We start from the raw sequence: 13,078 nt of genomic DNA, 5'->3' as shown, positions 1-13,078 counted from the left end.
TTATAGGTGACAGAAAACGTATGTGTCAGAATTTGTCTATTTGGACTTCTGTAATACATGTATAAGAGTATTAAAAAAATAGGGGAAAGTCTTAACTTTAACTGAACTTTATGAAGTCTTTAACTTCATAGAAGAATATTACTTTTTTCTTTTTGTAAAGTGATTTGTAACCTTTTTTTTATAGTGATCAATCACTTTCCCCAGTAATGTTATTACCCGCAAACATTTAAGACATTTTTATCCAAACAAACAAACTAACAAAAACTAACAAACAAACAAACAAACAATAAATATATTTATATACTGTATACTGTATAGTGATCACCATCACTTCAACATCACTTGTCTTCACCATCACTTCAACATCACTTGTCTTCACCATCACTTCACCATCACACGTCTTCACCATCACTTCATCATCACGTCTTCACCATCACTTCACCATCACACGTCTTCACCATCACTTCATCATCACGTCTTCACCATCACTTCACCATCACACGTCTTCACCATCACTTCACCATCACACGTCTTCACCATCACTTCACCATCACGTCTTCACCATCACTTCACCATCACACGTCTTCACCATCACTTCACCATCACGTCTTCACCATCACTTCACCATCACACGTCTTCACCATCACTTCACCATCACGTCTTCACCATCACTTCACCATCACTTCACCATCACACGTCTTCACCATCACTTCACCATCACACGTCTTCACCATCACTTCACCATCACGTCTTCACCATCACTTCACCACCATCACTTCACCATCACACGTCTTCACCATCACTTCACCATCACGTCTTCACCATCACTTCACCATCATACGTCTTCACCATCACTTCACCATCACGTCTTCACCATCACTTCACCATCACGTCTTCACCATCACTTCACCATCACATGTCTTCACCATCACTTCACCATCACACGTCTTCACCATCACTTCACCATCACACGTCTTCACCATCACTTCACCATCACACGTCTTCACCATCACTTCACCATCACGTCTTCACCATCACTTCACCATCACACGTCTTCACCATCACTTCACCATCACTTCATCACCATCACTTCATCACCATCACATGTCTTCACCATCACTTCAACATCACGTCTTCACCATCACATGTCATCACCATCACGTCATCACCATCACTTCATCATCATCACGTCACCATCATATCATCACCATCACGTAAATCACATGTCATCACCAGCACGTTATCACCCTCACTTCATCATCATCACGTCACCATCATGTCATCACCATCACGTAAATCACGTCATCACCATCACGTCATCACCATCACGTCACCATCATGTCACCATCATGTCACCATCACTTCAACATCACTTGTCTTCACCATCACTTCACCATCACGTCTTCACCATCACTTCACCATCACGTCTTCACCATCACTTCACCATCACACGTCTTCACCATCACTTCACCATCACGTCTTCACCATCACTTCACCATCACACGTCTTCACCATCACTTCACCATCACGTCTTCACCATCACTTCACCATCACTTCACCATCACACGTCTTCACCATCACTTCACCATCACACGTCTTCACCATCACTTCACCATCACGTCTTCACCATCACTTCACCATCATACGTCTTCACCATCACTTCACCATCACGTCTTCACCATCACTTCACCATCACGTCTTCACCATCACTTCACCATCACATGTCTTCACCATCACTTCACCATCACACGTCTTCACCATCACTTCACCATCACACGTCTTCACCATCACTTCACCATCACACGTCTTCACCATCACTTCAACATCACGTCTTCACCATCACTTCACCATCACACGTCTTCACCATCACTTCACCATCACTTCACCATCACACGTCTTCACCATCACTTCACCATCACACGTCTTCACCATCACTTCACCATCACGTCTTCACCATCACTTCACCATCACACGTCTTCACCATCACTTCACCATCACTTCATCACCATCACTTCATCACCATCACATGTCTTCACCATCACTTCAACATCACGTCTTCACCATCACATGTCATCACCATCACGTCATCACCATCACTTCATCATCATCACGTCACCATCATATCATCACCATCACGTAAATCACGTCATCACCAGCACGTTATCACCCTCACTTCATCATCATCACGTCACCATCATGTCATCACCATCACGTAAATCACATCATCACCATCACGTCATCACCATCACGTCACCATCATGTCACCATCATGTCACCATCACTTCAACATCACTTGTCTTCACCATCACATGTAGCCAATAGCCAAATAAACACACACATATAAATATAAATTAAAAGATTGACGAGCAAAAACAAAGTTACAACAGAAACGACAAACAAGTATCAGAAAGTTCAGTAGTTTAGTTCTTTGTCACTGGGATATTGTGGCGTAGTGAGAGTTTCTCTGCTGTCCTCTTCATGTCCGTGGGACAGTGATGACATCCACTGATCATCTATTGTTTATTTTTGTTTTTTAAGGGAAATGTTGGTTCAGTGCCAGCAATCTGAGGTCTTATATTGTTTAGGACATTGCCTGTGTATGTTGATTTAAGCCACTTGGATTTTGCCATATATAGAAATGTTGATATGCAAGTTCCCACTACAACTTGACATCGGTTATTTCATGCAAACTGAAGTATGTCATGACTCATGGACAGTAAAATCTGAATGAGGTTCACCAGCTCTTAAAATGGTAAATAGTTTTTCTTTGTTCAGCTACACGTGAAATAATGATGGTAATGATGCTCAAAATAAAGATCTGCTTCAATAAAAAGTTATATTAAACCATACACGAATATAATAGCCTAATGAATGACTTCAAATACATCCTTAACATGCCATTGAATGTACAGACATAATTTCAGCATTATTATTATGAACACACTGACTGTAATTCACATATTAACCTGTAAGCATATAATGCAAGTAAACTACAAGTCAAAAGTTTTGGATCGGTAAGATCTTTAATATTTAAAAAATAAGTTTCAGTGACACTTTATTTTACAGTGTCCTTGTTACAGTTACATGTACTTACCATAGTAATAAGAGTAAGTTATGCATAATTACATTACATGCAATTAACCCTAAACCAAAACCTAATCCTACCCTAACTGTATAGTGTAACCGAAGTCTCTTCTGCTCACCAAGGCTGCATTTATTTGATAAAAAAAACAGCAATATTGTTAAATATTATGACAATTTAAAATGACTGTTTTCTATTTTAAGATGTTTTAAAATGTAATTTATTCCTGTGATCAAAGCTGAATTTTCAGCATCATTACTCCAGTCTTCAGTGTCACATGATCCTTCACAAATCATTCTGATCTGATGATTTGATGCTCAAGAATAATTTCTCATTATTATTATCAATGTTGAAAACAGTTTATTTAATGAATAGAAAGTTCAAAAGAACAGTATTTATCTGAAATATAATCTTTTGTAACATTATAAATGTCTTTACTGTAACTTTTGATGAATTTAATTCATCCTTTCTTTCTTTTGAACTTTCTGTTCATCAAAGAATCCTGAAATAAAAATGTAAATAACTGTTTTCAACATTGATAATAATGAGAAATGTTTCTTGATCATAAAATCCTCATATTAGAGTGATTTCTGAAGGATCATATGACACTGAAGACTGGAGTAATGATGCTGAAAATTCAGCAGGAATAAATGTACACTTTACTTTATATTCACATAGAAAACTGCTGTTTTAAATTGTAATAATATTTCAATATATATATATATATATATATATATATATATATATATATATATATATATATATATATATATATATATATAATTTATTTTTTTATCAAATAAATGCAGCCTTGGTGAGCAGAAGAGACTGGTAGTGTACATCAAATATCAAGATGAGTTTCTAATATAAAGCAGCAGCTTCTATGAAATGTATGTTGGTAGTTTCAGATTAAACATCCAGCAGGAGGCGCACAGACTTTATAAAAACCCATTGTTTTAGAGTGAGCGCCAGAGAAGGACATTTGGCTTTTGGATAATTAGGATTACACAGTCATTTCTAAAATATTCTATTCGTTCCCATTGCTTTAGATTACGTAATGTGCAATTACATTTTCTATGCGTTAGCTATTATATAAAATGATTGCATGAATGGGAAAGAGAGCAGTCGGGGTGAGAGAGTGTGACTCCGCCCACCGACACACGTCACAGAGACTCTGACTATAAAAGCGCACGAGAGCGAAATAATCCTGTCAGTCGAGCGCGAGCGTTGAGCGCGTGCGTCTCACAGGGAAAGTCTTCCACAGCGCTGGTTTTAGGGAGAAATGCGATTGGACAAGGCTATGCTGAAAATCTGCTTTCTTGTAAAGTGCCAATGATGGATGTTTAAGGATGTTATGGGATTATTGTGCGGTGTTTATATGGAATAATAAGGTTGCAGCATGGAATCTCTTGGAGAAAACAGGCTCAGCACTTGAACTCCAGCCCATAGAGAGGGCAACCTGGGATTCACTCTCATTATCCTTTTAAAGCTATTCAAGTGAACTGGAACTGTGACAAGTGAACAGAATAAACCATGCATTTGGGCAGAGGGCTGCTGTTTTTCCTGCTTTTAAACAGTGTGACCATGAGTTTCTCTCTGTCAACCTGCACCACGGTGGACATCGACCACATTAAGAAGAAGAGGGTGGAGGCCATTCGGGGTCAGATCCTCAGCAAACTGAGGCTGACCAGCCCGCCACAGACCCTGGGCCCTAGTCAGGTGCCCTATCAAGTGCTGGCCCTGTATAACAGCACTAGGGAACTGCTGGAGGAGTTGGGCCGAGACCGGCATCAGAGCTGCGGACAGGACAACACCGAGACCGAATACTACGCTAAAGAAATACACAAGTTCAACATGATCCAGGGCTTCCCTGAAAACAGTAAGTTACTGTATAGGTGTAAGGTCTGGCACTGGAGACAGGGGGATTCATAGACTAACAGATAAAAAAAAATAAAAAAAGGCCAATAACAGTTATCTAGAGAGCAAGGTGACTGATGAAACATAGGCCTAACTGATTGAATTTCTGAACACCCATTTATCCTACAAAACCTTTTCTCACAGTTCACCAAGAAATACTTGAATCGCAGTCAAAGTTTGAATGTACTTTAACTTGTGGTGTAAAGATACCCTCATCGATACATATCACCATACGATATTATTGCGATACTCCAAGACATATTATAAAAGGTCAACAAAAAATTAGCTGTTGATTAAAATGTTAAATTTGGTATTAAATTGGTGTAAATGAACAGGCTTGGACTTGGTGCTGGAAACCCAAAGCACAGGACAATAGAGACGCCAGAATAACAATATTCATGATTCTGAAGCTGAAAATACTGAATTATTGTAGATGAATATGCTTGATCTCTGTCACTGACTAGATATATTTAAAATAATGTATAGGGCCCTTTTTCTGGTATCATAACACATTTGGCATTATCAGGACACACAAATATTCCCCCATTGCATTATTATACATTATATTCAACATTATAGTTTAATGTAGTACTGACACTAAAACTCAAAAAAAAAAAAAAAAAAAATCTCACAGAAAATTTCATTTTGGGTGACCTATCCTCAATACATATTGATGCATTTTTGTATTGCGATATAAATTGTTACACCCCTAACTTTAACCGATCTGTAATGTAATTCTGTTGGTTAATGTTATTAAAGTGTTACAGGTGATGATAGTGCCGCTCGGCTCACGTTACACCAGTGCACTAATCACTTTTCAGGCCGTTTAAGTCTGTCCTGGTAATAATAAATGGACCTATAGTTGACATCTGAAAACGATTTCACACGGTTTGCTTGGTCTGTTCGTTCACCGGAGGGTCAGTGCAAAAGGATCTCCACCAATTTTCCATGTGTCTCTGGGTCCTGTCCAAGTCGAGACGGGCCCCAGATTATCTGAGGACACAGTTGGGTGAATGTCTTCCTAGTTTAGCACTAGATTGTGTGGTTGAAAGATAAGACAAGAGTGCGAGAGGTGATTCTGGAAAAGTGGTGAGCTCAGAACCAGACCTGGTTTACTCTTTGTCTGAAAGCATGTGCTAGTAGAACTTGCTACAGTTTACAGTCAAACCAACATGTATTCAGACACCTTCAACATATCTCACATTATCACAGTTTATTCGCTATAGTTTGGAAAATGTTAATAAATATGAGCAGAACTCAGTTGATATTTGACTGGTTTTGTCCGTCCTTCTGTTAGACTGTCTCACACATGAATTATGTTGAATATCTGTCAGCTGTTAAATTTAACTACACAATTAGATAATACCAGTTTAGCTCAACCAATCACCAAGCAATGCTTCATTTTGTTCAGTCTGTGTGTAAAAAGAGCTTTAGCAATTAAAGACAAAACACTTAAGAAAACATGATCAGGTCAAAGTGTCTGAATCATTTTTTATCTCAAATCTTAATAAATGTTACTGGTAGTCACTGAATGAAGAATATCTGGGTATAATATGTCAACAGTTTACTTTATTTTGCTCTCCTCACTTACATTAATGAACTATAGTGTCCTGCACACACTAGTGAAAAAATAAATAAAAATGTATATCTGGTGTCTGGTTAATTTTTGGTTTGACTGTATCATCCTTGAAATGCACAGATCCGTTGGGAAACCCTCTGGAAAACATCTAAATGTTAAATGACCTTCAATATATATATTTCAAGTGCTTCATGGCCTTCCCTTTTGGTGTAACACTCTTATAAATAAAGGCTCTAAAAGGGTAGTGGTGCCATTGAAGAACCAGTTATTTTAGTCAACACTAGATCCATTTATTTTTATTTTGTTACATTTTAATAATCTAAAGAACCTGTTTTTTCCCACTATAAAGAACCTTTATGTGTGGAAAGTGATGTTAAAGGTTCTTCACGGAACCATTGATGCCAATAAAGAACTTTTATTTATGAGAGTTTACTGGAGGAACCACTAACCGATGTTCTCCTGGAGCTTTTGGGTTCCGTTTGGACTGTTCATCTGAGAACTGCTGGTTCTGAAGAGGATCCTGCCAGTGTGGGGGTCTGAAGGCTGAGTTGTGCTTAATATTTCACACACACACAAAAAAAAAAAGAAAAACCCCTTGATGAGCACAGTTTTCTTTTAAGTGTTGATGTAGTTGGAATCTGGAACATATTGAAGAGCTCGTCCCTTTTGTTATTATTAGATGTCACGGCAGTGAACTGTGATTTGCTGTTGATTGGTGGCAGGTGGACGTTCTTATTCTAGAGAGCGTCTGATTGGACTAAAGATGGCATGTGCCTGTAAGTGCAAGATGAGTCACCACATATTTGTTTCTCAGAAAAGAAAGTTTTGACGGTCTTATTTCAGGGAACTGTTTTGCAATGCTTTAAGAAACAGGTACATAACAGAAAGTCATAAAAACTCAATACAAATGAGTAATGTCAACAGAGCAGAATAAATTAAGTTAGTGCATCATCTTTTACAGTGTGTATATTAGTTTAGTCGACGTTTAGGAGTATGAAGACACGTTCAAAGCTAAAGACATGGAGGAAATGCTAGGATTATTATATTTAACTAAAACTAAAACCATAAAAAAGCATTTTCATTACTTGAAATAAAACAAAACAAAAATATTTCAGCTAATTTTTCTGTAAAATAAAAAAAGTATAGACTTAAAAAAAATTACTAAACATTTTATGAAATATAAAATGAAACCAGATCAAATAAAATCTAATTCAAAATATTAATAAAACTATAAAAGGATCTCCATGATCCCATTTGTCTGTAAGCAGTTTTCTTTGAGCGAGTGTTGATATGCATCATATAAATGTATATTTACGAGCTTCATGTTGAAGGAATATCACCCCACAGAACTATAGCAAACGCTCAGCCTGTTATTGTTAAATAAGGTCCCGGCGGAGACTCGTCCCGCAGAACAAACACACGAATTCTAGCACTCATGCGGGAAAAAACTGGATTGGCAGAGGGATTTCTTTCCTTTCCATCCAGCAGTTCTCCGTGTGGGTAAACGCAGCATGAGAGAATGTGGTGGGTCGAGTAATGTATATTCACGTTCCATTCACATCAGCTAATCTAATGTGTTTTTCAGGACGAATGGGTTCATGCAGGTTGTGCTTTCTTATCGCCTCTGTGTCTATTTGCATCCAGAAATGGCTGAATGACATCACTGGAAAGCATTTTTGCCATTCCAGACCTGTTTGTCCATTAACCAAGAGTAAGATTAAGACGTGCACCTGCGTTCCAGCCATCTTTCCCACTGATTGGCAACTCACAAAACCCTTAAACTTACACAACTTTCCAGAAAAGCTGTTTGTTGAGGGAGGAACACCCAGCCGGCAGATGGTGAGTCTCTGGGACTGGGTTAACACTATCTGGCTGTTGGAGATCACGGCTGTGTCTGCCAGAGAGCGATGGACGGGGATCAGAGATGCAGAGAGCGCCACTTCTGATATGTTTAATAGTAAGAAGGTGATGTCATTTCCAAGCAAAACAGAGATCACATTCGCTGGCCAAAACACACAAACACGCGCACTTTTTTCCATCTCTGATTTGCCGGTCACGTGAGCGCTCGAGTCAGGCTTTTTGTGCATTATCTCATCTCGTTGCTGCGTCTCAATTCGCCTACTTGTACTATTGCTTGGTGAAGAAAAAGTGCATACTTTTGAGTGTGTAGCAGAAGAGTAGACAAGCTTTGGGACAAACTATCCCGTCATACAATTGCGTCTTTGACGGTCGCTCTCTGTCACAGTAAACTGGCCTGTCAATCATCCTATCACAGTAAACTGGCCTGTCAATCATCCTATCACAGTTCAAATCCTCCACATTTAATCTAATGTTCTACTGTATCGGACAGAAATGCAGAAGCACGTCGATCTGCAGTCTTGGGTATTTCATGCGGAGACTCTCCTCATATTCATGCAGAATGATGCATTTAAAAGTTAATGGTCAAACGGATCTTTATAAAACTCCACATTATTGCAGATTAAAGCTGCAGTCTGTAGCTTTTTTGGGTTAAAAATTATCCAAAATAATTTTTTGAGCAAGTACATAACCAGCCAGTGTTCAAAACTCTCTGCTTGCCGTAGCTCGATTCAAAACGGTAAGCTCGTAATAATGTTTTTAATTCTAGTGGTACTGGTGGATTTCCACGGGAAATTCGAGCATTACGTCACATCTGTCCACATAAAGAAGAGTCTCGGCTAGTAGGCGATGAGTGTGAGGATGTTGGAGGTGGAGATTTATAGACTTTTCTCACAGCACTTGATATAATTAAACATCAATTTGATGGCGGATCCAGAAAGGTTCAAACGACAATCACCAGTGACAACTGGAGATTCACCCATTGTAAAACGCGAAAGACTTCGAACTTCGGAGTGACTACAGAGAAATAAAGAGACTGCAACCGGCCCATGCGAAAACAAGGACAAATATCGGAAGGGCATTAAATGTCGTCACGCAATGCTGATGTTGTTAACATTAACAATTTGAGAACAAAGTATAATTTGCACGGTTTGACGTGATATAAGCGATCGTTAGATTTAATCGGCGCGATTTACTGCAATGCTATTTTCCCTTAGTTAGTCAAAACAAAAGTGGATGTTACTTACTTGTTTAGACGACATTTTCCGGTGAAAATTCTTATGTTGTTCATATTTCCAAAAAGTAGGATCTGTGATTGCGAATGCCAGTATCCACACCGGCGGCGCGGTGATTGACAGCCGCACATTCTCCTCAAAACATTGGATTCATCCGCGCTGTGCCGAGCCGAGGCACAACCCACGTAAAGTTGATAATTCCGCGAATAACTGCAATTGCAGATTTCGAACAGAGATGGCGACAAAGAGGAAAAACTGCAGACTGCAGCTTTAAATATAGCACGGATGACATTAAATCAATATTTTTCTAGCAGGTTAAACTTTGATTAGTCACTCAAACCTTTATCTAAACCTCTCACCGTCATTCGCGCATATCCGCCATTTTTGTAGTTTTTTAACACTTTTTACTCGTGTTTGTAGTTCCTCCTCCAAAGCGCAGTGGGTTGTGGGTAATATCAGCTGTTATAGTGAGCACGGATCCACACTTCGAGAATCCACCGGGAATAGTAGACCATCCGGGACTTCTGGCACACTCTTTTCAACATACTATATGCGTTGGGACACACTTATTTTGATCTCACACACTGTTGGGGATGGATAGTGTGAACATTGGGATGTCATTTATTTTGAGGGATTCCACATTCAGACTCTTGAGATTACCGACCGGAGGAGTCGAGCGGTCACTTAACACACGGGTCACGGCCTATTATACACAGCTCTTGATAAATGCACCCGGGATATTTACTGCATGACCTCATTTCACTTCAGACTCGCCGTTTGGAAGCAGAACAAAGGCTCACAGGACCTGAAAGAAAGCGCAGTGTGTTTTGATCAGCCTTTGGTTTGCATTCAGTCCGCTGTTATCTGCGGTGATGTCTGAAGTCTTTGGTGGTTGGAAATGATTTAACCCTTATAGTTTTGTCCAGTTGGACTTTAAAGGCCGTTGAACAGTTGACCACTTGACATTTCTTCAAAATATGCTTCCTGGATTAGATCTATCATCACCTTTCACATGGATTTTGGTATAATGTGATTGTAATGAGCTGTGATGGTAATGACATCTCTCATAAACCTCGGACTTCATCATAACACTAGCAGTTTATATAGTAATATTAACCAGTCTGCTAATGGGACCTAATAAAGCTCCTCTCTCTGATCATGGTATACAAATCTTTCTGGTCTTCAGACTGGCATAGAGTGGCGAGTTTGTACAGTCCAACCTGTCAGTTCGCATCACACTGGTTCCCTTGACAAAAACCCAGTTGGCGTTATCCATTGGCTTTTGGATTATTGCAGTAAATAAGCTGTAAGTTTATTATTCTTACATGTTTTGCTCATCATGATAATCTTCACAAATGAATTTTGAAGTCTAAATAAAAAGTGAAACGTAGGCTGTAAACGAACTACACCACGGTCACATGACCTCAAGGTCACCATCATTAGCTTCAACACTGCGCTCTTGTGGATGAGTCTAATTGCATTATTATCTTGAGTTATTATTTTTGATAAAATGCTGGTTGTATGTGTATCCTTCTTGGATAGTTTCGTGGTATAAATATGTTTGATTTGGCTTCTTTAAAGAGTTAAAAAGTAAGTATTTTCTGATAAATGTGCATCCAGGAACTCTAAAGCTTTTAAATCCATCTCATTGTGTTTTTATATATATATATATATACGCAGATGTTTTTGCATTTTTATAACATCAATTGGAAAACTGATAAATCTACAAGTTGGACAGTTTGAGTTAGAATAGTTCATCATAAACTGTGAAAGCAAGATGAGTTTATCTGTTCGGCTGATGATGTTTAATGTGCACATCAACCTCTGTCTTCACATTTAGACACTTGTTAACAACCGCTTTTTCAAGACAAGTAAAAGCTTTTTCTTTTTCTTTTTTTAATCACAAGGTGGCATTACTGATGTGTTTCATGTCGCAGAATAAAACCTGAACATTTCTTGAGTGTGTGTTGTTCACCATTTTGTAACCGAACACCTGTTGACTTCCGGACGGTGGAGCCAGAAGTGATGAAATGCAACTCGTTTCCAAGTTTTCCATTCTCGTTCTGTTGAGGTGTGCTTATCATTTACATCATAAACAGTTTTTATTGAAAAAGGCAACAATATTGGGTACTTTTTCATATTAAATTACTAAATACCAATACCCCTTGTTAAAAAACTCTTATGAAAAGTGCATTTTGACACATTATTAACTCTTTCACTGCCAGTGGTTTTGAAACATGTTGCCATCCAACACCAGCATTTTCACAAAGGTTTCACACCTCCCATAATATTTTGTTGTATGAATATCTGAACATGCAATATATCAAAAGAAATAACCGACCCTGTGCTTGTAAACTAATTCTAGCTTCTTGCATTATTTTTTATCAACACTTGAATGTGGGAAAGTTTCATTAAAAAAGCAACACTTCGAGGAAAAAGCTGAGAAAATCACGTTTTTGTCAAAGACTGGATCAGATTCAGATTCAGAACGATGATCAAAACACAGATGGAGTAGATCGAGTCCATCAACACCCCTAATGCTTCACAGTCCTGTAGCTCGTCCTGGGTCGACATTTCATTCAGTAACATTAGGCAGTTTAGATTTATATGCTGTTTGATATTGATGATCATGTTATTTTACATATGCATCTGCTTACATATGATATCACTTGTTTCTGCTTCTTCTTCTCCTGTGTTTTGATCAGTAGATTCAGCACTCTTCCAGAAGATGTGTTATAGCGCCCCCTACCGTATAACAGTGAAAACACAGACAATTCTTTCAATGGTGCGGAAAGAGTTAAAGGAGCCATATGTAAGATTGTGGCGAAAACTGGTACTGCAATCACTTTCAAATTACTGTAGAGCGGTGTATTTCTCTGCCAGAAGATCTAGTTCTGAGTCGAGTAAAGTCGCTCTCCTCCCAGTTCACATGGACACGTGGAAGCGACAATTCTGTATTCTATATTATTATTATTATTAGTGTCGTGTTAGCGGCCCCTAAGTTAATAACTAATGATCTTTGCGATGGAAGTGAATCAATCATAACTAACTTTATCTGGACAATAGCTTTATTCTAGAGCTGCTGTAAAGCCTAAACAATCTCTGTTACTGTAATCTCCTATTATCACTGTAAAGCTGCTTTGAATCTATCTATATTGTAAAGCGCTGTATAAATGAAGGTGACTTGACTTCATTTCCTCTGTTTACCACTTTCCTCTGACGTTCATCAGCGCTGCCCTGATTACATCCCAGGCTTTCTCAGGAGCTCTGGATCATGTCACCTGGCAGGAGAGGAACGACATCTCAGACCATGTTTAGAGTCAAACCAATGAGAGCACCTCGAAAACGACACCTGGCCTGAGATCAGAAAGGGCAACTGAGTAAGATGGATTGGCGTGCTTATAATCT

General features: G+C 38.7%; 1 protein-coding gene across 1 annotated transcript in view; it reads left to right on the top strand.

The window, feature by feature from the left end:
* Positions 1-4,305: 4,305 nt before the first annotated feature.
* tgfb3 (transforming growth factor, beta 3) overlaps positions 4,306-13,078 on the top strand; it is a 30,274-nt gene continuing 21,501 nt past the window's right edge. Inside the window, exon 1 of the mRNA XM_082143564.1 lies at positions 4,306-4,961. Within this exon, the coding sequence (XP_081999690.1) occupies positions 4,616-4,961 (346 nt within the window). The 5' untranslated portion in view covers positions 4,306-4,615. The remainder of the gene's footprint in view (positions 4,962-13,078) is intronic.

This window comes from Leuciscus leuciscus (genome assembly GCF_965113295.1).
Source record: "Leuciscus leuciscus genome assembly, chromosome: 17".
Lineage (NCBI taxonomy): Eukaryota > Metazoa > Chordata > Actinopteri > Cypriniformes > Leuciscidae > Leuciscus > Leuciscus leuciscus.
This window is presented reverse-complemented; position numbering and strand designations above follow the sequence as displayed.